Source organism: Calonectris borealis, chromosome 5 (assembly GCF_964195595.1).
Source record: "Calonectris borealis chromosome 5, bCalBor7.hap1.2, whole genome shotgun sequence".
Classification (NCBI taxonomy): Eukaryota; Metazoa; Chordata; class Aves; order Procellariiformes; family Procellariidae; genus Calonectris; species Calonectris borealis.
Window position 1 is genome coordinate 4,777,067 of NC_134316.1, and position 23,978 is coordinate 4,801,044.

The 23,978-nt window shown below is 50.6% G+C and overlaps 1 protein-coding gene across 3 annotated transcripts in view; it reads left to right on the top strand.

The window, feature by feature from the left end:
• The window catches only part of SAMD4A (sterile alpha motif domain containing 4A), a 106,038-nt gene that overhangs the window by 41,821 nt on the left and 40,239 nt on the right, over positions 1-23,978 (top strand). For all 3 annotated transcript variants that reach the window (XM_075150778.1, XM_075150777.1, XM_075150776.1), the window contains one exon: positions 22,495-23,013. In XM_075150778.1, the coding sequence (XP_075006879.1) occupies positions 22,495-23,013 (519 nt within the window). The remainder of the gene's footprint in view (positions 1-22,494; positions 23,014-23,978) is intronic.

Here is a 23,978-nt window from a genome sequence, read left to right on the forward strand (position 1 = left end):
GTAGCGCTGACTACCTGGTGGGCTTGGCTTGGACGTTCCTAAGATGACGGTCTATCAGATGGGTCCTGTCTCCCCACATTGGCTCATCAGGCACAGCACCATCACAAGAGCAACGTTTTTCAGGAGTGTACAGCATCGGGGCTCTGCTTCAAGTCTGCAGCAAGGTTGACTTTCCTGTTGTTGGCTCTTGGGTGAGGTCTTCTTGCCTGCTGGTGTTGAAGTTTCAAGGGAGTTGGTGCCCACAACTTTGATCTCTGTAGCTGTCGCAATCACGTTGCCAGAGAGCTTTTTTTTTTTTCCCTTTGAGGCCTCACCCCATGTGCTGTGAAGGTGCCTGGGGCATAACAGTAGCCACAAAGCTTGTGAAATAGGCCAGGAAGAAATGACAAACATGTCCTTACTCAAAGTCATGCATTGGCTGATCATATGCTACTTCTTCTGCCGGCAGCCTTGGCTTCTCATAGAAGTTTGGGGAAACTTGCCCGGCCAGATAGCCGGAGAGTCCCCAGTGTCAGACTGGGGTGTAGCAAAGAAGGTGCCGCAGGACCGAGAGCTCCCGAGGACAGCTCAGCACCCACGTCACTTGGATCTCAAGAAGTATTGTGGGTCACTGTGTGAGGTGGAGAGGTGTTTTGCACTGGAAGGTACAAATCATTCAGGGCTTTCTGGGTCGCATCGATCCACAGTCAGAAAAGGACCAGGAGCCAACCTGGGGTGTTGCAACCCAGCGGACGGCCGGGTTGCAGAGCTGAACTACGTCCATCAGACGTGTTTGTCATCATCAGCATCAGCTTGACCTCCCTCATGGTTTTGCCCAGAAAAGTCCTTCAGGAGGAGGCTGGAAGATAAACCCCCACTGTAAAAGGCTAGGAGTCTTCTGGGGAGAAATGGCGTAGAGAAGTCTCAGCCCCATTCATCTGGAGAATCCCAGAGGACTTAAACTGTCCTGTTCAGGAGAAGAAGGTGGGTCCGGGTCTCCTCGTCCCGGCCTGGAGCAGCCCACTGTGGAGGGCACTGCTAAGGGAAAGCCATTACAAGAGCGCCCTAATGTTACAGATGAACAATGCAGAAACTCTGAACAAGCAATACGTGTATAGGAAGTATCTGGAAAGATGTTTTATCTTTAGAAGCAAGGATGCTTCATTAATCTCACTGAATAATGCCAAGCCATAAATTATATTCATAGTAGACGTATCTACATAATGAAAAGTAACTTCACTTGGTCTTTACATGAATAGAGATTAGAAGCAACCCCATCAGTCCGTTAGAAATGGTGTGCTGAGAGGTCAGACGATGGAAGGACCCGGCTGTGCCCCAGAGCCGTCGTTGTGTCCTCCCACACCGCAGCTTGCGTCTCTTCTGCAGCATCATGGAAAACGCGCCTTCAAAAAAAAAAGGGTTAAAGAAAATCGCTGGGACTTGAAGTGAGTTTGCCTCGCTTTCAGCATCCGAAATATTAAAACCAGCAGCCCGTGCAGTCCAGACCACAACAGAATTTAGGGGCCGTGGTGCAAGCATCCAGGAAACTGGTTTCGTATGGTAAGGCCACGTATCTGTAACCCAGTAATCCCCCACGCTGGGAGAGCTGGAAGTGGGTTGCATTTCAGTGCGGTGAAGTTGTTTAGCCAGGCTGGAGAAATCGACTTTTCCTTGCAAGAGTGGGGGGAGAAAAAGCTCATTTAATACAAGGTTTGCACAGGACACAGCAGCTGATGGGGCTGTTGGGTGCCTCCGATTTCATGGGTTTACCCAGAAAATGCCTCAAACAAAAGAAAATGGTAGAAGTGTTCTCAAAGGTTGGGTTGCTTTTTTTTTCCCCAGTATTTGAATGTTATTTTCCTCTCTCAAAGCCCAAACCTCCCGCATCCCCTTGCCACATTTGTAGTTCCTCTCCTCCAGCGGGTGGGCAGGCGGTTTTCGGTCCCCGGCTGGAAGGGGTGAGTTGCCACAGGAGCAGTTTTGGCTGATGGGCACCTGCGTTAACCCGGCAGGGAGGCTGGTTCCCGTTCCCATCAGCAACGCAGCGCCCTGTGAAACACTGGTGGTGGGTGATGCCGCGACCGGTGATGCATGGGTCCTCCTGGACGTCACCCATCCGGAGGCAGATCTGAGTCACAGGGAGATGATTCTCCACCGCCTTGGGCTGTTACTTGCACCGGTGAATGGGATGGTTGAGGACAGAGGAATGGTTTTTTAACCCAGTTCTGCATTCGTTTGGTATAGTGGAAAATCATCGTGATATGGAGCAGTGGGAAATGGCAACCTCAATGTCGAGGAGGACAGCAGGGGTTGAAGGGCTCTAACTCCACTACTCATCTTCCATTGACATGGAAGTGTCAATGCCATGTCTCCTGTGCCACCACTCAAAGATGCAAGAAGCTTTAAGCTCGTGTCAAAGTACTTGAAAGAGAGGAAAGACCGGGCTGAAGATGAAGGAGATGCTGGCGAGCTCCAGCCTTGCAGCTCCGTGGCTTTTGCAGGTAGTTCGCTGAGCGCTAACGAAGCGATGAGATCAGCCTGTCCGCATCAACTCCTGCGAGCAGGAGTCCTTGCTGCTTGTGCCGGGCTCTCAGCCTGGTGGAGGGGAAAGGATGTTTGGAAGTCATGCAGGGGGTGAAAGTCCTTTGGGATCCCGGGAGAAAATAAATACTATTCTGTTCTATTCTATTCTATGCTATGCTATGCTATGCTATGCTATGCTATGCTATCTTGCATTCAGCAGCCTGATCCCGTCTGGGTTGGCGTCAGGCACCGTGCGACGTGGAGGGTGTAGGAGAGGAGTAGCAGGTAGTGCCAGCGCTGTGGTTCAGGCAGGTCCCTGGCCGCTGCGTCCCAGGGAGAGCAGCGAGGCGCTTCTTTGTGCCGGCTGCCCCGAGAGCCGATCAGGTTTCACCCCGAAATAACTTTTTTCTGCAAACAGTGGTGGCCGTTATAAGGTCTGAAACCTGAGCGTGGCCACACATTGGTTGCTTTATCAAGCCAGGAATTTATTGCATCTATCATCTCTCCCCAAAAACTGTTTTCCAGTTTTCCCCCAGTGATATTTGGTGGGACTGGGAAACCAGGGCTTCTCGCCGCCTTCCCCACCTCCTCCCTGGGCTGCTGCGAGCTGGTCTTGCTAAAGCTGGGGCGGTTTCATGCTCTGAACCGATTGTCAGCATCTGATGGAGAAGCATCTCTAGGAATAACATTTCCTCCTGCTGCGTTTCCATATAAAACTTCTCACTATTTATTTTGCAGCTTTTCTTGTCATGCTGCTTCACGTTGAGAACTGCAATTTGTTGTCCGGTGACCGCATGTGCATATTCCACGGCAGCAAAGGGACCGTGGAAAGTGGCAGGTCAGGGAATTTGTTCCTGGTGTCCAATTTTCTGCCTTTAACAAGTCTCTTGCTGTGTTGCTGTTTGTAAAATAGCCCAGAAGAGGAGCGGAGCCTTTACAAGCATTACTCGTGTGAGTGCTTTTCTTTATGGGATTGCCAGCGTGCGGGAGAGCTGCAGCCTCCAACTCCCCTCTACTTAAGGCATTTCTCCTCAAGGAGTGACCCTGGGGTAGCTGGTGGAAGAGCGTTGTCAGCAGGCTTTAGTGAAAGGCTACCGACTGCAAAAGCAGCCCTCTACGTGAAATGCTGTACTGGGTTTACGTTAGCTAAGAAATACCATCTGCTCCTAATACCAGGAGGAGACACCAGATGATAACTCAGAGTTGTATAAACTCCTTCTTGAAATTTCCCTTCACATCACGCAAGGAGAGTTGGAGACTTGGAGGACCTGAGCAGTTGTAGGAATTCCTTGGAGCTGGGAAGTGCTGGAGCTTCGCTCTTCCGATGGGGAACCGGGATGTAGACCAGATCTCCCCCTGAGATGGAGGTTGCAGACATAGCGCTGAGTGGGACGATGCTATCACCATATCGCGACGCAATAAAGCCTTTCTCTGGCTTTTCCATGCTGGGTGGGAGCAGTTTGCACCTCTCCAGCCAGAGTCTGAATTGCTGGAGGTATTCGGCAATCAGGTCCTTCTGCAGAGTAGACTTGCCTGCAGCAAAGCCCAGCTGCATGGGCTTGGATGAGGATAGAATGGAATGGAATGGAATGAAATGGAATGGAATGGATTGGAATTTAGAATAGAATAGAATAGAATAGAATAGAATAGAATAGAATAGAATAGAATAGAATAGAATAGAATAGACTATTTCAGTTGGAAGGGACCTACACGATCATCTAGTCCAACTGCCTGACCAATTCGGGGGGGACCAAAAGTTAAAACATGTTGTTAAGGGCATGGTCCAAATGCCTCTTAAATGCTGACAGGCTTGGGGCATCGACCACCTCTCTAGGAAGCCTGTTCCAGTGTTTGACCACCCTCTCGGTAAAGAAATGCTCTTAATGTCCAGTCTAAACCTCCCCTGGTGCAGCTTTGAACCAGGTTGTGGCACCTTGACCTTCCCCATGGTCCCCTGCAGCGTATAAGCTACTACTCCCACCAATTGCATCTGTATTTTTGGTTGCTCATCGTCTTACTGTGGTTTTCCAACTTTGCTTCTAGCCAGGAAGAGCTTCTAGCCCCATTTCTGAGGATCCAGCAGTACGCTTTTCTCTCCGCTCGTTTCTGCACGCTGTTTGCAGGGACGCGATTAGGGCTTGAGGCATCGCAGGAACAACTTACAGTGACTGCCAGGAGTGGTGAGGCAGGATTTACCCGCTGCAAAATCCCAGAGAGCGTTGCGTAGCTCTCCTAATTTACTAGGTTTCTGCAGATTTACTGCCGTGTCGCTGTAGATCGGCTCGGAGCCACTTGAGGAGCACAGTTGCTGATCGGCTGTAATCAATAGCCTGGAGGGTAAGAGAGGGGTCAGCGGCTTCCAGAAATCCTGTCACTTCTCGTGTTCATCACTTCTGAGTAGTGTAGGTTGAATCTTTCCGTGTGGGTTATTGCAATGTGTTGCTGCTCTTCAGGGGAAAACAAGAAGATGCAAAGAAGGGGATTTTCCTCTGCAGGAAAATCTGTTCCTCCCTCTCCCTCCACAAAAACACCTGGTTTCCATTTTGTTGGAAATTTCTTCCCAAATATTATGGAATTTGGTCAAGAAAATGAAGTCTCAAATCCTTCTTGTGGTTTTTTGGTAGTTGAAAATGGACGTTTTAGCCAGGCAGGGCGAGGAGGAGGAAGGACTTTGGTTTGACTGAAAACTTGCATTAACTGGTAAAAGCTTTTCAGGTTTCAGGCACTAAAAAGTGTCAAAGTCATCATTGCTCGGAGCTGGGAGAGCGGTTGGTTTTCTACATCACTCTTAAGGCTCAAAAACGTAGTCTCAAATGGAGATTTTACAGTCGAACAGAAAATGTTGTCCCGCCGGAGCCTTGCGATATTTCCCTAGGTGCTTCGGGATGATCTTCGCTTTCTCTCCTCCTTTGCTGTCTGCCCTGATGCTGGTGGTCAGCGTTGATAACGCCAACGCTTGGACCACCATTAGCTGTTGGAGCTACATCAGCTGCTGCCAAACATCCCCAACGCCCATTAGTCTACAAACAGTGGCAAAACGGGGCCGTACAAGTTTTTTGGGCTTCTCAATGTAATTTTGGGGACTTCCGTGGGCAGCAGCACTTACGGGAAAGGAACCAGTGCCTTCAGCACCGTGCATGGCCAAACCAACCAGCCGAGCAGCGGGAACGTGTAATTGCAAGGACCGGCGTTCTTCTTTGTTCTTTAAGTTAAATGTCCACGTTGACCCGTGTCACGTTGTGCTCACGCTGGAAGGAGCATCATGGAAACCTTCCCGGTGAAATAGCTGTGACTGCGGTGCCACCAGATCGTTTTAGTCCCCCCTAAACAAAGCCTTGCAGCTCCTGGGATGTTTTCGTGAAATGTGAATAAAAACTGGGTGAACAGCAGTTTTATTCTGAAGGAACAATGTCGCTCTTTGTTTCGAGGTCCCGCAGCGTTTCGTGGGTACACGAGAAGCAAACTGTGAAGCTGGTTATAAAGGAAAGACAAGCCGGCTGCCTTTACGTGCCAGCCGCGGGCAGCACTGAAACACGGTGAATTCCCCGGTGAAAGGTGTGTTTTAAGCCGGTGTTTCTGCCTTGTGAGTGCTTGTTACAGCTGGCAAAGGTACAGGGAGTCAGCCGAGCGCTGGTACCGCTGCTCTGGTACAAGCTGTAACTGGTGAGAGTCGGCTCGTCCAGTCCACTTTTTTTTTTCTTTTTGGTTTATAAAAAAAGAGGAGTTTCACTTTGCTTTGAATGTCTCTGTTACAGACGCACAGATTTTTCCCATCCTTCTGACTCAGCCCCCGGCTCTCCCCTCCCTCCTCTTTGACGTTGGCACTTCAGGGCAGGATCAAAGTGGGTGAAATTAGAAAGTCTTCTCCTTACGGTGACTCATCGCTGGCTTTGGTCAAGTGCTTTTTGCACTGGGTGATGTGAATAGCAGAAAGGGGAAGGGATGGATGTCTGCATTGCCGAATTCCTCCTGGGGCTCCTGCACCCAGAGCGTGCAGCGGGGCGGCCGTATCTGCTCGTCCTCGCTTCACAGCCAAACTATCATAGTTTTCTGTTTATCGTACTTTAAAGCCAAAGCAAAATATGTCAGTTTTTACCCAGGGAAGAAATCTTGTCGAATCTGAGATCTGATCAGATCAATTAAATTGTTTTTTCTTTTATTTGCTGCAGAGGGGTTGAAGCGATGAGCAGCCAGGTGTTTCCCCAGGCTCCCGCAGGGCAGAGAGTTGTGGCCAGCCAAAGCCAGGGCTTGATTTTTACACCTCAAGCATTGCACAGAAATTTTCTTTCTTGAAGTCCTGGGTACATTTTCCCTTTGAGGAGCTTAGTAGCGTAACAGGCTCTTGCTCTTCAGTGTGTGGGGTACATGCTGCAAGAGGGGCTCCCCCGTACGGATGTTCTCTGTTGTCCAACGCTGGTTTCCAGCAATAGACTCGATGGCCCTGCAGCTCCTGAGGTTCATCAGAGAGCTGAGAACCGGGCCAAACCTCAGACCGAACCACAACCTTTCTCATCTTTTTAAAAAAAAGTCCTGGGAGAGCTGTGCAAGCTTTGAGCAACCTCAATTTGTGCAAGAAGCCAACTTGTCACGGAAAGAGTTACCTGGGGGGCAGGAGTGCTCTTTCCACCCACCCCAATCTTGACAAAGAAGGGAAAATAGTTATTTCTCGGCTGGCAGATGCACAGGTTCAGCCCGTGAGCCCGCACCACGTGCGGTCCTCCTGAGTGATGCTGGACGCCTTTGGCTGGGACACGGAGGAGGATCCAATGCTCATCCCGAGGGGTGGGTTGAGGCCCCGGCAGAGTGGGGGTCCCCCGTGGCCTTGCTGTGATCTCAGGGCTTGTCCTTGTGCGGCTGCGGCTGAGGGGTCCATACAGTCACTCCAACCAGGAGTGTGTTGTTGCACGCTCAGACCCACCTGAAGAAGCCAACCTGGGGCCACCAAGGAGGTTCTCCCCTCCCGGCTCCGTTCTGCTCCAGGGAGAAGCGTTGTTGAGGGCTGCATTCAACTGCTTCAGGTTGAAGACGCGGCGTTTTGAAACACCAGTGCCAGCAGCCATGGACACGACGTTGCGCACAACCTGCTCCCTCCAGCTCCTTTCTGCAGGGGCAGGACTGGAGGCAGCTCTGGCACAAGGGGGTTTTGCAGCATTTTTATGCAGCATTTTGCTAAGGGCAGCAGCAGATCGTGGTGGTGACTTTCATTCGTAGCACTTAGATGTGTATAAAAGTAAAACTTTCCTTAAAACTCCTTTCCTTTTTCTGCAAGCATTGCGTTTCCTCTTAATACGTGGAAATTACATTATTGGCCTGTGCGGTTCCAGCATTTATTTTTATTTTTAATATTTCCATGTCTGCTATGGGACAGGAAGCAACGGTAGCAGTCTCTAGCATCCAAAGATGGGAACCAGTTTGTTTTATCTTTACTTTGGCCGTGTTAAATTTTGCTGAGCACGTCTTGGCCGAGCTCCAGGATGCCGGACCGAGCCCACCATATTCAGAGAGAAGTGAATAATTACTACTTTGCGGTGGTAACGTGGGGAGGAACGAAAAAGTGTTTGCAAAAGGCTTTGAAGCTAATGACACCCCCCAATTTTATGAGTGGCGGCGTTACAGAACATGCTCTAGATAGCTCGTTAATGCTCGGTGATTAGAGGACCGAACGAGAAACACCGTTTCCAACGGTGCCTGATTTGGATTTCCTTTAAGAAGGGAGTGGTGAAAGGGGGGGGCTTAGCCAAAAATAAACGACCATCTCAAAGGCAGATGGTCCTATTCACAGACCTAAAATTACACCAGCGGAGGGCCAGGCAGGATGAAAGGAATTAGCATCTGGTGGCGACGGGCGGGCAGCGTCACTGCGCCGGGTGGGTGACCAGATGGCCCGGGCTCTGTCGGATGTCCTCCCGCAAGGCGGTTTCAACCCTTCCCCGTTTGCAGACCTCTCTATTTTTTTTTTTTTTTTTTTTTTTTCCGGGGAGGTACGGATTCCTCCAGAGCGATCGTCGGCTCGCTGGCGGGAGGCTGGCGTCTCCCGGTTACCTTTTATGGACCTGTTAACACCCCGCTGCCGCAGCCGCTGCAAGCCGGAGCCAGCGAGTGCCGAGGAACCTTCGGCTCGGGCTGGGACCTTTCGGCAGCACGGCATCGCAGTTAATCCCAGGGATAGGCGGGGGGAAAGCCCATAAAGGTTCAAGCACCTGGTTTCTCGATAAATATGCAGCCGGTCACCTAATTTCCTTGGACTCCTTGCATTATCCTAGCCAAAATTAGGTATAATGAGCCGCTGGTTGCTCCGGGTGCTTGGGGCACCATCCTCCTGCATCCCGGATGGATGCTCGCCAGCTGTTCCCCGGAGCGGTGTTTTGGGGTGCAGAGGGGCCAACGCTTGCTTAAAGGATTGTTTTCCCTTCTCAGCTGGAGCACCAAAAGCCTTTTGTAGAGCCGCGCTGTGAATCCCATCAGCAGCCCGATCTAGGTTAAAATGACCTTTTTTAGTTTATTCCCCCTCTCCCGATGTTATTTTTAGCCTGGAGGAGGCCGATGACCTGGTTCATGGCACAACCCCGCGAACGGTTGCGTTGGAGGGGTAGGGGTGCGGAGCCCGGCGCACGTGCTGGCGTAAGGGGAACCCCTTGCACCCCATTCCCCGCCTGCACCCTGCGCCCGTGGGTCACGGCAGGTGCATTTCCATTCGGACAGCATCGGAAAAGTCATGTAACGTTTCAAAGCGCTGTTGCGATGCAAGAGAAAACCCAGGAACTAAGATTTAAATCTCTCTCCCCCTCCTCGCGTATATGGGGGATTAGGGGAGGGACTGGATTCGGTCCAGGGTTTGTAAATGTTAATTGTACGATCTATCATACCATTCTGCAAAGGACAGGGCAGAAATCTCTGGAAGAAGTCGCTGACTGGGGGGGGGGGGTTTGCCTTCCTACGTAGCCACATTTATTTTTATTTTACTTTTGAGCTAGTATTCCAGGAAAGCCCATTAAAAGCTGGCAGCCGCCTGCTAGCGAGCAGCTTGCCGGAGCTGAGCGCCGACGTGTGATGCCGGAGGAGCCGTGCCGACGGTTGGGGATGACTGATGGCGCGAGGTGTCGGTGGAAAGGAGGGGAAAAGGGGGATGTTCTCACTCCGCTGAACTTCCTTCCTTTGTGTTTCCTATTAAGCCGAGGGAACCGCGCTGATGCGGCTGCTTTTGCAGCCTTCCAAGCTCCGATTTAATTGTGGATGATTTCATCCTGGCCTTTTTATGTTGAAGCCAGTGGCCTGCGTCATGCAGCAGTGAATTTAGGCAGATTTTATTTGCATGTGAGTCATTGAGCTTTTCCAGCTGAATGTCACCAACTTGGAATTTTTGTCTGATTTTGTTATTGTTTTTGTCTCTTGGTGTTTTTCCACCGGGTTTTTTCCCTACCCCTCTCTGCCTGTACCCCCTCCTCCCTCCACAAACCGCCCCCCCCCCCCAAAAAAAAAATAGGAAAAGGCTAAATGTGAGTTTGAGCTGGCAGTGCGAAAGGATGGGATTATGAATGTTTGGGGAGACGGGAGGGGGGAAAGGATGCTTTATGTCGCTGGGAGGGAAGGACCGAAGCCAAGTCAAATTGAGGGCTCTAATTTGGGAGCGGTGTTATTACAGGTCAGAGGGAGTCAGTTACTGGCTAAATTGGGAGAGCTGTCACATGCAGGAGCTGTAAATGCTGCTCACGTGGCTGGGGCACACAGGCTTTTGGACAACTCGGTTTGATCTTGTTGACAACGCTTAAAAAAATAATTAAAAAAAAAAAAAAAGCTTATTTTCCCTCAAAATATAGGCTCCGTAGCAGTGGCCCTCTGCCTCCGCTGCCTGCTCGTCCCAGCCCTCGCCTGCCCTTTGCACAGAGAAGTTTATAAATAGAGCAACTCCTCCATTATGTGCAGCTTCAGTCTCTTTATTTTTATACTGGAATCTGTTCAATGATTAACAGTTTAAACCATGTGCTGTATATCAATACCTTACATACCCTTCATAACTTATTTTTAGTATTATTTTTCCCCCTTGTAAATCCTTTATCCATGTTAGGCAACACAGTTATGACATTCAGATAATTTTTTCTTATTTTTATTTTAGCCTTTGAAGAAACTTACCTGCTTTTCAATTGAGCTTTTGCTAAAACGCTTTTTGCAATTGAAATTAAGAAGTCAGAGGAGTATTTCCTCCGTGCCTGTGGTTTTGCCTGTAGTCTCCTTTCTGAAAGCAAGGAAGATTTGGGCGTTTTTTATGGATTAGGCTCAAAGAAGAGATACAGAAGTCGCCTGTTTTATTTCTTTGGCTTCCTGCGTCCTAGGAAATTCCACTGAAAATCTGGATTTGAGGGCGTGTGGAGGCATATGAGCAATATAACCCCAGCGTGAGTGAAAGCAGGCACCGAACTCATTTCCCACCTGTACCCCCGTGTCCCAGAAGCAGCAAAACCAGCAGTGTTTTGCCGTTGCTGAACTCACGAGCCCCAAGAAGTGATGGGACTTCTGGAAGCCATCTGCAGCCCCCTGTTCAATTATACTTTTAATCCTTGCTGACCCTCCCATTGCCGTGGGCCAAGCTGCCTCTGCAGGCCGGCTGAGCTCAGCTAACTTTGCACAGCAGCCAACAAAAGCCACTTGACCCAGGATCTCGTCGGGATATCTTTGTCCATCAGACCTGGCACGGCTGCTTTGATATTTCTGACTCCTCGTTGCATGCACGAGGGCTGATGGATTCCCCTCTGCTCCTCCCGTTACGGCCCGAGAGCAGCAGCTCCCCCCGGGATAGCATTTTGGTGTCATTTCTGCGGTGATAGCTTTCTTCCACCCACCCTGTATGGATGGTCCTCCTCCCTTCTGCTGCTCTCCTGCACCAGTGGGCAGAGATGGAGAAACACCTCACCTGATGGTGTCCACACCGTTGATGGTGCTTTTGCAGTTTTGCACGCTCTCTGTTGTCAGGTGGGACCCAGACACTATTTTCCTACACTTTCAAAAGACCATCCTCCCCATCTGAGGCTTGGGAGCATGATACCCCTGATGCCCAGGAGCTTGTGTGCTCCAGCACGTAAAGAGAAACCGGCACTGTGAGTCCTTGTCCAGTGTCAGGCTGGCTTCATTCTTCAGGACAGCTTCGTAGGAGGTTGGTTTGTTTATCAAGTGCCTGTCCTCTTCCTGGCCTTTGGGTGAGAAGCGAGGAGATGGTACCTCATCCTTGCTGATGCCCCGTCTGGCTCTGAGCTCTTATTTCTGACGCTGAACCGTTTCCCACGTTTTTCTGTCCAACCGCTGAGGGCTCAGACAGAACTTGTGGGATTTTCACTCTTGCTTTGCGCCCGTTGGCACCGCTGTCATCAGTGAAGTCATCACTCCATGAGACCGTGCTGGCTGGACGGCGGCTTGTGAAATCGGTGAAGCGAATTCATCCTTCCCAAGGTGTTCTCCATGCCAGTGCCGGCCACATCACGTTGAGGAGCTCAAACGCCGTCATATATACGGTGTAGGTTCCCTTGGCACCTGGGGGGCTTTTGATAAGGTTTCCCAACGTGTTGTCTTTGCTCTGAGTCAGTGAGATGCTCTCAACGTTGCAAAGCTCTGCACTAAATTAAGTCATGTTGCTAGGGAGTGTTGTGATAATACATGGTATTACGCTCCGTAGAAAAAGTGTGCAACAGATACAGCCTAGAAAACAAATCCATAAAACCTCCCATCAGATGCACAGTATGAAAACTGAGTGTACTTCGGCTTGGTGTTAAATATGTCATGGAAAAAGACTCCCGCTCCTTCTGAATTTCCTGAAAGTCTGCTTTGGGCTGAAAACCGTAGTGGCTGCAGCCAATTTAGAGAAGGAAAAATCCCCGCTCTTGTTGCTGTCTACAGAAGCACGCTTAATGATCGTGCCATGCGATTCTCCAGTGCTAAAAATATATTGCTTCTGGGTTTGTACAAACAGCCTCCTAATAACTGGAGCTCTGGCAAGCTCGCGAGGTAGAGGGGGAAAATAGTGTTAAAAATGTGAAAATCTTTTTTCTTTCTACTTGCTCTGCAGCACAGTAGAGCCGGGCTCATCTGGTCCTTGTGGCTCTCGGCATGAATTAAGGGCTGTTTTGTTGAGGGGTCTCCCAGTTTGTTCTGCTTCTGGCCAAAATAATGGGCATTTCGCTCTATTTTGAGTTTACAACTTGGATGGAGAGCCCTGAGCTCCCTGCCCTGCTGCTGTATCTGCTGGGGTGGTTTCGTCAGCCTGTTTGGGGTGACGGGATGCGAAGATCTGATCAAGGGTTGTCTTTGAGGCTGGCGTCAGTGCCGAAATTCCCAACTCTTGCTAACGCTGTCCCTGCTGGGAGATCAAGAAGCGCAGTCCAAGGTTGAGATGCTCAGCCTGGGGACATCCTTTCCAGTCATTTCTTCCCCACAAAGAAGGGACCGATGCTACAAAACGGACACTTGGCGGGGCTGCCGTTGCTTTGGAGAGCTTGATGGAGAGGGGAGCTGCCAGTAATAACCAGCTGAACTTGCCGCCCAAGGAGAACTGCCTTTAAAAGGGCAACAAGTCGAGTAGGGTTCATGTCTCATCCCCCACGGGGTTTTTTGATGGGTTTTTTAGATTTTTTCTCCAGAAGCTGCATGTCATATGGTCGCCTGCTCCTTAGCCTGGCTTCCCAAGAAGAGTTGCAAGAAATTGGCTGGTTTTCAAAAGTGAAGTGCATTCAAGATGCAGCAGCCAGCTCCCTGTTCGTCCACGTCCACCTCACCTCCACGTCAGGCTACCTTTGAGGGTAGCCTGATCAGAGGGATGGAAGAAAGGCTGAGAGAGGTGGGGTTGTTCAGCCTGGAGAAGAGAAGGCTCCAGGGAGACCTAATTGTGGCCTTTCAGTACTTAAAGGGGGCTTATAAGAAAGATGGGGACAGACTTTTTAGCAGGGCCTGTTGCGACAGGAGAAGGGGGAATGGTTTTAAACTAAAAGAGGGTAGATTTAGACTAGATGTAGGGAAGAAATTTTTGAGGATGAGGGTGGTGAAACACTGGCACAGGTTGCCCAGAGAGGTGGTAGATGCCCCATCCCTGGGAACATTCCAGGTCAGGTTGGACGGGGCTCTGAGCAACCTGATCTGGTTGAAGATGTCTCTGCCCACAGCAGGGGGGTTGGACTGGATACCTTTAAAGGTCCCTTTCAACCCAAACTAGTCTATGATTCTATGATTTGTTTCGGAGCACTGTCCAGCAGGGACGCACTTTTTATGAAGCACAGAAAATAAAGCCAACGATGGCCAACATGCTTCTTGCAACCCAGGAAGCCGGCAAACCCATCGATGCTGCCTTGGCAATGGGTGTTGAAGAACTTGCCCGTTGCATGCCGGGGGATGATGGGGGTGGTTGCAAGAAGGTTGTGTGTCTTTTGGACAGAATTGTTTTCAATGGTTAAATTTGCGTTGTTACATTTAACAAGTCAAAGGGATATTGCGTAGTTAATTTACGTGGAGCTTCTTAATCTCGGTCATAAAAGATGGAGAAGATGCTCCTTTGTGAAGTCCTCTGTGCTCCTGTCAGTGCTGAATCCTGCAGAATAATCAGAAACACTTTGCTTTTGGTGGCTGTATGGCCCTTGGCTTTGTTTTTCAAAGGAACCAGTATTGCCTGCAGCGGGGACTTCCCCATCCACCTCCTTTTGCGGGATGTGCTGTGCCTATCGCTCCATTTTTATGGCATCTCTTCCCTGCATCCACACTGGTCTGTTGACCTCCCCTCTTGCTCAGAGCTTCTCTGCCGCAACCGCTCGGGTGGAAAAGAAACATTAGGAAAGTACTTAATGTATTTTTAGCCTCTTAGAATGTGATGTAGCTGCTGGAAACACGGAGGAGAGCCAGCACCATGTGAACCGATAGGTTGCAGCGCATCACCGGCAAATTTTCCATCGAGCGCTGGTGCTCCTTGGCACCGTCGCAGAGCCGGGGTGCAAGGTGGGTCGTGGGCGCTGGGGAAGGGAGATGGTGCACTTGCCTTGCGTGATACAAGGCGCAGATTGCCGTCTGTCTGTCCTCTCCTTACAGGTGCTGATGAACAAAAGGTCCCTCTGTCCTTCAAAGAGGTCATCTGCACTTAAATCTGCACAGAAGCTGACCGGCTAGGGAAAGGGGGAATTCAGTGATTGTCTTTTTATATCTCATTATAGGCTGAAGATGCTGGGGTAGCAGCGAGCCGTGCAGCCACCTTGGACCTAGAGGTTCATAGCTGTTGGGGTGGGTGCTCCAGGAGGGAAAGTGCAGAGCCCCGATTGCCACGAATAGCAGCCCCCAAGCCCTCCTGGTGTCCAGGGCTTGTCTGGAAGGTTCCAGCTCCTAGCCAAGGCTTGTTACAGGGAAAGACCTTCGCCACTACTCCCCAAATTCCTCCCCAAGTCGGGCTGCTACACCTGCATGCGAGGGAGCGAAAGCAAAAAGCCAACTGCGAGGTTTTTTTGGCTTTTCCTCTGTCAAATCCCGCGTTATCCACCGGGACGAGCATTTTTGGGGGCCTGGGAAGGAGCGGTCCCCGGGATGCAGAGCTGCCTCTCCCGGCCGCTGCAGAGGAGAGGCGGGAGGTGCCGGGAAGCCACGGGTGCCGGATCCAGCAGGCACAATGCTGTTTGGCACGGCTCCCGTTGCCTTCAGACGTATAGGATTAGGTCCTCCCGCTCCGCGCTGAGGTCAGCTCTAGCGCAGGCATAAATTCAAACCCGATGAACGTAGCAGGGGGAGGTTGGCGGGGTTTACACACCGCGCCGCAGCCTCCCGGCCGTAGATGCGCTTAGAAACATCACCGGTATCTTCTTGCCTGTGTTAGCCGCGGTTTTGCATCGATTTTGGTGAGACGAGGAGCAGGATTCAGGTTCACTGGCATTTCAACGTCAGCTTGCATCTCCGTCTTGTGCAATTGGCAGGTCTGCGATAACCTTTCTCATCGAGATTTTTTTCTTTTAATTAGCGTCAGTTGCAATAACGAAAAGGCACATGTTGGAATTCTTATTATTTGGCCTCTCGTGGAGGGAGAAGGCTGTCAGGTTTAACAGCAAGGGTATTGATGTGCTCTGGACGGGGTACAGAGAGGGTTTCCAACAAGGTTCTCACTTTGTTTTCTTTAATGTTGGTCTTTTGAGTGAGGCTGATTTAGGAAGAGAATGATGTAGATTTGCCCAAACAAAGTATTGTTAACGGGTCGATGTGCGGATGCTAATTACTGCAAATAATAATTGAAATCCCTTCGTGTGGAAACACTGTAGTTCACCTTCAGTCGAGCTGCTGCAGCGGGAGCCAGGGCAGAGGTTCGCGTCCGCAGCAGCGTTGGCGAGATTTGTGTGATGGGTGGTGGGGAGATGGACCATCTCACAGACCAGTTAATCCAGTTGCAGGAAGGCTGGGACTGGCAGCAGCCTGCTCTTGGTCTATATGCTCAGTGCAAATTCAGACGTGGTTTTGAAATACCTTCATTTTTTGCTCTTCTGCTTTAGCTTTGCTGCAAACCACCCTGTGTGAGGTGGGGTATGGTCTCTCCACCCCACTCATGCTTTTCACCAGGTAAGACCCGATTCACACAGCTGCTGGAAGTCCTAGAGCCAGCAGAAGTGTTGCCATGGGCTCAAGATTAATGAGCATAGAGCCACGACCTGTTAGAGACAGGACATTTAGCTTCTGCTGAGCTTACCAGAAACAAGAGGGGAAGGTGACTTGAGTGCTGAGTCCTGAGTACCTTCACTTGAGAAGACGCAGGACATCAAGGAGCTCTTTAATTCAAACTGCAATTTATCTGGAAGCTGAAGCCAGGTAAATTCAAGCTTAAACCACATAAATTCAACTGGAAATGGAGGCAAACTGAAGTTCCTGGGAGACATTGGAACAAATAGCCAGTAGACCTTGGGTTGGGGTTTGTCTCTTGGAGGCCGTTCACTGGGAGATGACATTTTGGCCAAACAGAGGTTGTTGGGCTGCATTCGTATGCAGAGTCAGGTTTCTTGACCCCTTTTGCCCTGGTGAAGACACCCATGCAGCTGTAATAGGTGTTAGATACCAGGGCTGACTCTGGCGATGACCTCGGTTACCGCAGATTTTGGTGATTTTGGTGGCAGCGCAGCATCTTGCATGCACGTGTGGAGGAGCTGGCGGGTAGTGATGCGCTGCTGGGTCTTTACGCAGCAGGAGGAGTCCGGGCGCTGATTTTTCTGCCTCCACCGAAAAAGTGGGTGCTTCCACATAGCTCTGCCCATCACCCGGAGACGGTGCCGCATCGGTAATCCAGGAAACGGCGAACAATGGGAACCTCTTCTGGGAGCTGCAAAACCTTCCTGCAAACCCAGAAATAGCCATCGTTTGCACCGGGGCTGCCGATTTCAGGCTCACTTGAAGCAGTTGCAAGCTGCCTAAGCACGGATTGGATTTCTGTTTTGCTGTTGGCCGACCAAGTCATGAAAACCTCGGTGTCTTCCATCTCTAGGAGGGCTTGGTTGCCGTCCAGGAGCACCCAGTTCCTCCCTCCAATCCCTAATGCTGCAGCGTGTCACTTTGCAAGGTTAGGGATCCCAACCTAAATTTTTGGTACAAACTCCTGTTTTTTTTCCCAGAGTACCTCTGAGAGTGCTGGTCCGTTCAGCCCTGCTGTGAAGGTGCTCTGTTTGGTGGGTGCCCTTCAGATGTGCACATCTAACTCAGTCTTGCTTAGACATAATTTCTTGCTTAGACAAATTATCTGAAAGGGCTTTTGAGATTTTTTTATGGAAAATGTTGTTAAACTGAAAACAAGGGCATAATAAAACGGTAATTTAAGAGCAATTTACTGACAATTTACTGGAGCCCTTAAATTCACTGACTTACCATTGTGGAGCAATGATACCAAACCTGCTATTTGAACATACTCTTTGTCACTCGGAAAATCCTTGGGCAGTTTTTAAAACACTTCCAGTCTTTAATTGTTGTCCTTGTTACTCATGATAAGCTGTTGTCTAGCTCATAAATTACACATCATTCATCTCGCCCGCTTCGTCAAAACCCCAGTCAACACATTTGTCTTCTTCACTTGTGAAATGTGATAAGTCGTATACGACAACAGGAGGATAACCCAATTTCTGCTTTCAAAATTAAAAGCTTTATCTTGGTTGGGATTGTTTTTTGGGGTCTTTTTAAGCACTTGAGAGGTATCCCGCATTGCTGTTGTTCCTTGGAGACATCTCACCTGGTGAGACGCACGCGTTCATGTGCCTGTGCTCGGCCATCCCTCTGGGCAGGGTCGGTGTTTTCGAGGTGGGGACAGAGATCTATTTGCAAAAACCAAAAATAGAAGAAAAAAACAGGCAGTTAGGTACTTCAGGGTTTCTAAATGCGGGCACCAGTGTGCCGCCTGCGTTGGTTTTCGCAAACGTCCACAGGGACTGTGTGTATCCCTGCCTTTGTCCATCCAGGCTGGCTTTACCTTCGGAAAACCACCACTGTTCCCGCTACATCATTAACAGCTTCAGGAGCTCCACGTCCCTCGCTGGCGGTTGAAATAACCCAGTCCTCTCTCAGGAGGCAGGTTCGAAGTAAAGGCAAGAAGGTCCTTCACGCGGTGCGGCGTCAGAGGTGGGTCCGTCGCCACCGGACACAAAGGCAATTAACAGTTTGCAGGGATCCAGAAGTGATTGAGCAGATTTGTGACAGAGAAAACCGATGAGTGCTTATCAAATTGACAGACATGGCCCCTTTCTCAAGCCAGAAAGCCCCTGTTTCGGGGATAGCATCGGACCTATTCATAGCGCGGCACAGGTTTCAGCCTTGGAAGCAGGACCCGGCTATATTTGGTGCTATATTTATACGCAGGCACCCTGAACATGCATCAGCTGGGCTGTGTGGCCGCAAAATCGTATAGGGTAGGTAATCCTAAGTTAGAAGGTAGTCTCACATCCCACCTTCATTCAGCCTCTCACCCGAGAAAAAGAGTCCCATAAAGAAAATTGGGATTTTCTGCTTCGGGGGCGCCGGCAGCTCCCATCCCTTCCCAGTACAGGGGTCACAGGGCTGGATGGGAGCTGGCTCTTTAGGCTGCTCGTTATCAGTTATTATTTTAGCTCATCTCCAAAAGGAGATGTCAGTACAATGACAGCAACGGGCAGGACAGGGATTTTGGGGAGTTTCAAAGCAGCAAGGTGGAATTTCTAACTTTGGGGCTTTCTCGATGCTCGGATTTGCCTGCTGCAAATATCGATAGTCTTGCCGTCCCTTAGAGCAGCGAAAGCCTTGTGACGGAAAGCATCAGGCACCCCTGAAGCAGCACCCAGGGGAACTAATGAGGCTGTAATGTGATTAGTGCCGGCAACCCTGTACACCACCGCAGGTAGCATCGCTTCCTGGGATGCACAAGCCCAAAACCAGGACACATCCTAACTGCGGCTGACCCGGGGGGGCTTGTTCTGCCAATAAAGGGTGAGGCATCCCAGAGGTCCGGGAGTGCCTGGCAGCAGGTAGGGAGCTGAAGCGGGGGCTCCTGTGGTCGGGGAGAGGGTGGAGAGGGGCTTCAAGGGGGTCGCCGGCCCTTCTCCCCCTGCCAGGAGGGAGATCCAGCTTTCCTCCTCCCGCGCCGCCCTCTCCAGATCCCTCTATTTTCTGGCAGATAGGATTAAGCCTGACCTTCCGCCCCATCTCGGAGAGAGCCAAACCTCTTTCAGATCTAATTATTTTCCATTTCTGTTTAATTGTGCACATCCTGCTGCTAGCTGAGAAGAAAAGCGGCTCCTGCCCGGGCTGGGGCAGAGAAGGGCGCCCAGCCCCTCGCCAGCCCCGGGCTTTCGGATCAACGCTCCATCTTTTGGGGTTGTGATTTGAAACCCCCAAATCTTTTGGAGGTCCGAGTCAAGTTTCCCAAGAAGCGGCTCTGTCACCATCCTGTGTTTCTCCAACGGGGACCTTCACACTCAGCCCCCTCCCCATGCGAGGAAGAGGAGTCCAGCCACAGCCACCTGCCTCCCCCATCCTCCTCCTCCTCCCCTGCACCCCGTTTGCACCGGGCTCTGCTTTTTCTGCATGTATTTTGCTACCTAGTTCCTATGTACAAGTGGCACCGACTTCTTTTAGCAGTGCGTTGCATGCCTTTTTTTAATGATCTTTTGATTTCTCAGTTTATCTGCAAAATCCGGCAGCCTCACCCCGCAGACGGTGCCGGGCTGGGGTTTGGCTGTGCCAGCCTGGAAGCGCTGCCCGATCGCCCCAACAGCAATGATAAAATGTGGGGGTGATAAGGGAATGGGTGACATCCCTCTGCAGGAGGAGGGGAGAAAAGGAGATGGGTTTTCAACCCACAGCTGGCCGAGAGGTGGGGAGAGAGAGGGGACAGGGAAATCAGGTTGAGCACGACAGGAGGCTTTGCCTGTAGCGGTTACATCTGCACGTGGAAAATACGGAGATGCTCTGGTGGACCTTGCGTCCTGCTATGCTCATCTATTTTTTACAACTTCACTTAGGTTGAGCAACGCTTTTCCAAATCCCATTTTTTTTAGCACCGAAACAACCTCACAGCATCTCCACGGGCACAGGAGTGCACCCCGAGTACCAAAACTCGCTTCTGCTGCAAACGAAGCGGTTCCTTCTCCACCAAAGCTGTGCCACGCCGTGTTCCTTGCACCTCTCGGCACAGCGGCACGAGATGGCTCAGGCATGCCGTCGGCCGGGTTGGGAAGCGGCTCTGGAGGAGGGGTGGGTCTGCAGAGAAGTAAATACCGCTGCAGAAAGTTCCAGCGAGAGCCGTCGGCGTTTCCAGCAAGCCATCTAGTGGCTTCCTATTAAAACGGTTGCACGCCTTGAAACTGGGAAGGTGAAGCTGGAGGGGTGAGTGCTGCTCACCACCATGGCTGTGTTGGGGAACCGATGTGCAGGATTTGGTCCTAATGAGGAAAAGGCCCTGCTGTAATAGCCCTCTTCTGGGTCATGGGGTGGTGGAAGGGTTGGATTAGCTGCTGGATGGCAGCGTGGGTCTTCCCAAGAGCAAACCTGATGGGTGATCCTACAGATGGACGTCCAGATCTTCATTTCGCTGGTGTTACCAAAACACAAATAGCTCAAAAACACATGAAGGATATAGGGATAATCAACGATTTAGAGGAGCTTCCTCTACAGTATGAATAGGAGACAGCAGACAGAGAAGGAGAACGTAAAGTTTTGGGGTTTTTTTAATAACATGAGAACTCAGGGTGTTTCACGTGGTGAAGTTTGGACAGTGGGTTTAAAGCAAACAGAAGGAAGTCCTTTTTCACCAGATGGCACCCTTAGGCACAGCCTGCTACAAGGACTGAAAGTCTGAAGGCTTCGTAGAGGGGTTTGGTGAACGCTGAAGGAGAGACTGACCTGGGGCTGGGAAGCATCAGTTGTGTGGTCTAGGTAGATCCTGAGCTATCCTTGGCTGGTGTTTATATAAGCTGTTCAGAAAAGCCTCTGGTGATGGACATTTTACAACATCTGTAGGCAATCTCTCCCTGCGCATCACTAGCCCTACCCGTAGGAGGTCCGATCTCATTCACCTTTGCTGTAATTCAAACCTATTGCTACAATCCCCAGGAGACATGGAGAGCAGCTTGTCCACGCTGGTCTTCACCTCTCAGACAGATGACAGGTTGGCTGGTGCAGTTTTTATGTGCAACATGGCGTTTTGGCTGATGTTCAACCTGTGATGCTTCCTGACCCCAGGCTCTTCCCCGCCTGGTACCGCACAGCGATTTGTTCCCACCTGCACGCAGATGTTTGCACCTACTTAATGCAGCTGTTTTTTTCTGACTTTTCTCCAGGTCTCAACATTGTTTGACTTTTAATCCAATTTTCTGGAGTGTTTTCATTTCTCCTAGTGTGATACCTGCGCATTGAATCCATTTATCACATCACCTGTATCATCAATGACATACTGGGTAGCGCCACGGCCAAGACAAGTCTCCTTGCTCGGCCCATCCTCCCAGTTTGCTGGTGAATCACCAGTAACAACTCTCTCCATATGGTTTTCTGATGAGTTGCGTGCCCACATTAGAGTAGTTTCGCCTGAGCGTGTTTCTCTGGCGTGCTGCTGAGGAAGCCATGTGCGGCAGCACCTAATGAATATCAAGATATACGGCGCTGACTGCGTCTCCAGCTATTCACAGGCCAGTTACTCTGTCGCAGAAGGAAATTAAATTGTTCTTGACAAATCGGTGTCGGCAGTCACTTATCATCTTGTTATCTTCTAAGTGCTTACAAATAGGTTGTTTCATTATTCGTTCCATCAGTTTTCCAGGAGTTTCGAGTTAAGTGATCGGTTTGTAGTTCCCTGACTTTTCCTTTTGCATATTTTTAAAGCTAAACCCTATGTTTGCTTTTTTCCTGGTCTTCTAAAACCTCTCCTATCTGCCGTGAGCTAACAGAGGAACAATAGCTCTGCGGCTGCTTCAGCTGAGCCCTTCCCTGAATACCTTTGGGGCAGCTAATCGCGCCAGGCTGGCGGATGGACCAACACCCTGGTTTGGTTATTGCCCTCCTGCTGGGATGCTTCTTCCCTTCGCCCTCTGTGGCTCTGGCCTGTGTCAGCTCATTTGAGTCTTGACCTTTTTTCCATTTTCCAACCAGGGCTTTTAAAAGGTTAGGTTTATCCACGAGGTGCTTTTGTGTAGTATTTTGTGTAATCTGCAACAATACGGAAAATTTGGGCCAAAGTGTGACTTTGATTAACATTAGGACAACAGCAGTGGAGCTACGTGGCCGTAGAGGTGGGTGTAATTTGGCTTTTTTAGTGATTTTTCAAGAGCATCTGGTAACTCTCAGTGTCCAATTCGGCACACCTTGCCGTGACCTTGGTTTTGGGAGAGCGGTGACCCCCCTGCCTGGGAGATGCTCACGCAGTGGCATCGCGCCTGCAGGCATCCCTTCGGCGTGTCGTATTTACCCTGCCAGGGTCTGTTTATTTCTTTATTAGCTCTGTTTGCCGATTTCTCAATTCTCCTCTTTTTTTTTTTTCTCTTCCTTCCACAGGAATCATTAACCAATGGCAACAGGAATCCAAGGATAAAGTGATTTCCCTATTGTTAACCCACCTGCCTTTACTGAAGCCCGGAAACATCGAGGCAAAAGTCGAATACATGAAACTCTTGCCTAAAATCCTGGCCCACTCGATCGAACACAACCAACACATCGAGGAGAGCAGGCAGCTGCTGTCCTACGCCTTGATACACCCTGCCACCTCCTTAGAGGACCGGAGCGCCCTGGCCATGTGGCTCAACCACCTGGAGGACCGCACGTCGGGTGGCTTCGGCAGCCAGGGCAGAGGTCGGTCGGATTCGGTGGACTACGGGCAGACGCACTACTATCACCAAAGACAAAACTCCGACGACAAACTCAACGGATGGCAAAACTCTCGAGACTCGGGCATAAGCGTCAGCGCTTCCAGCTGGCAGGACAAAAACCTGGCGTGCGAGAACGGCCATCTGCCCCTCTACTCCTCCTCCTCCGTCCCCACAACCATCAACACCATCGGCACTAGCACAAGCACCAGTAAGTACCCACGGGAAGCTCTGGGGACGGCCACCCACGGCCACTCTTCACAGCACGGTCCCCCCCATCCCACTAGAAAATACTGCTTTGCCGTGGTTGGCAGAGGGGCTAGGTTCAGCTGGGCCATAGAAAACTCCTTTTTTTTTTTTTCTTCCCCCTACCTGCTTTTTTATTTCCTGCCTGCCTTTTTTTTTTTTATCCCCCTCTAGTCCTGTGGGATTTTAAAGACCTGGAAGCTGGAGAGGAGGGAAAAACAGCCAAGCTGTACGAGCAAAAAATGTGCGTTATCGAAGGGAGCCCCTTTTATTTCATGTAGCTCCATGTAGATTTGCAGTTCAGGTTTCAGGAGTTCTTAAAGCAAGCAGGGAGCGGATGCTTCATGTCCAAAAGTGAGCTGGTGGACTCCAGGCAACTCCAAAAGCAATTTGGGGACTTACTGGGAGGAAATGGGATTGGGGCCCCGAAGCGCAGCCATCGTTTTTGGAAGCAGGGCTGGGATCCGTGATCTTCAGGGCGTATCTGAAAACGTTCCCTTGTATCTGCAGCGCATAGAGGTGTGAAGCTGGTGGTGATCAGGGGGTTTAGATGCACAGTCCTCAGTGTTCTCCAGGAGCATTGGGTAGCTCTTCCCCCGTGGAGGCCCTGCCAGGCTTTGATGGGAGCGGTGGATGATGCAGAGCCCAGCCCAAGGCTTGGACACTCGGAGATGCCGCAGAGCACCGTGGCTGGAGATTTATTGCTGGTTTTGCGCGAAGATGTAGTGCAGCTATAACTGTTTTTTAAAGCAGTCGTTGATGCCTGCGAGGCATCCTTGGGAGAGGAGGGGAAAGCATCTTCTCAGGGGAGTTCAAGAGCTCCTCTGCCCACCCGCTCCCTCTGTGGAGAGCTGTCACTCCTGCCTTGCTGTCACCTTGGGTGACTGCCACCATCTCACCTGCAAGGCTGGACGTCCTCCTTTGCTTTGG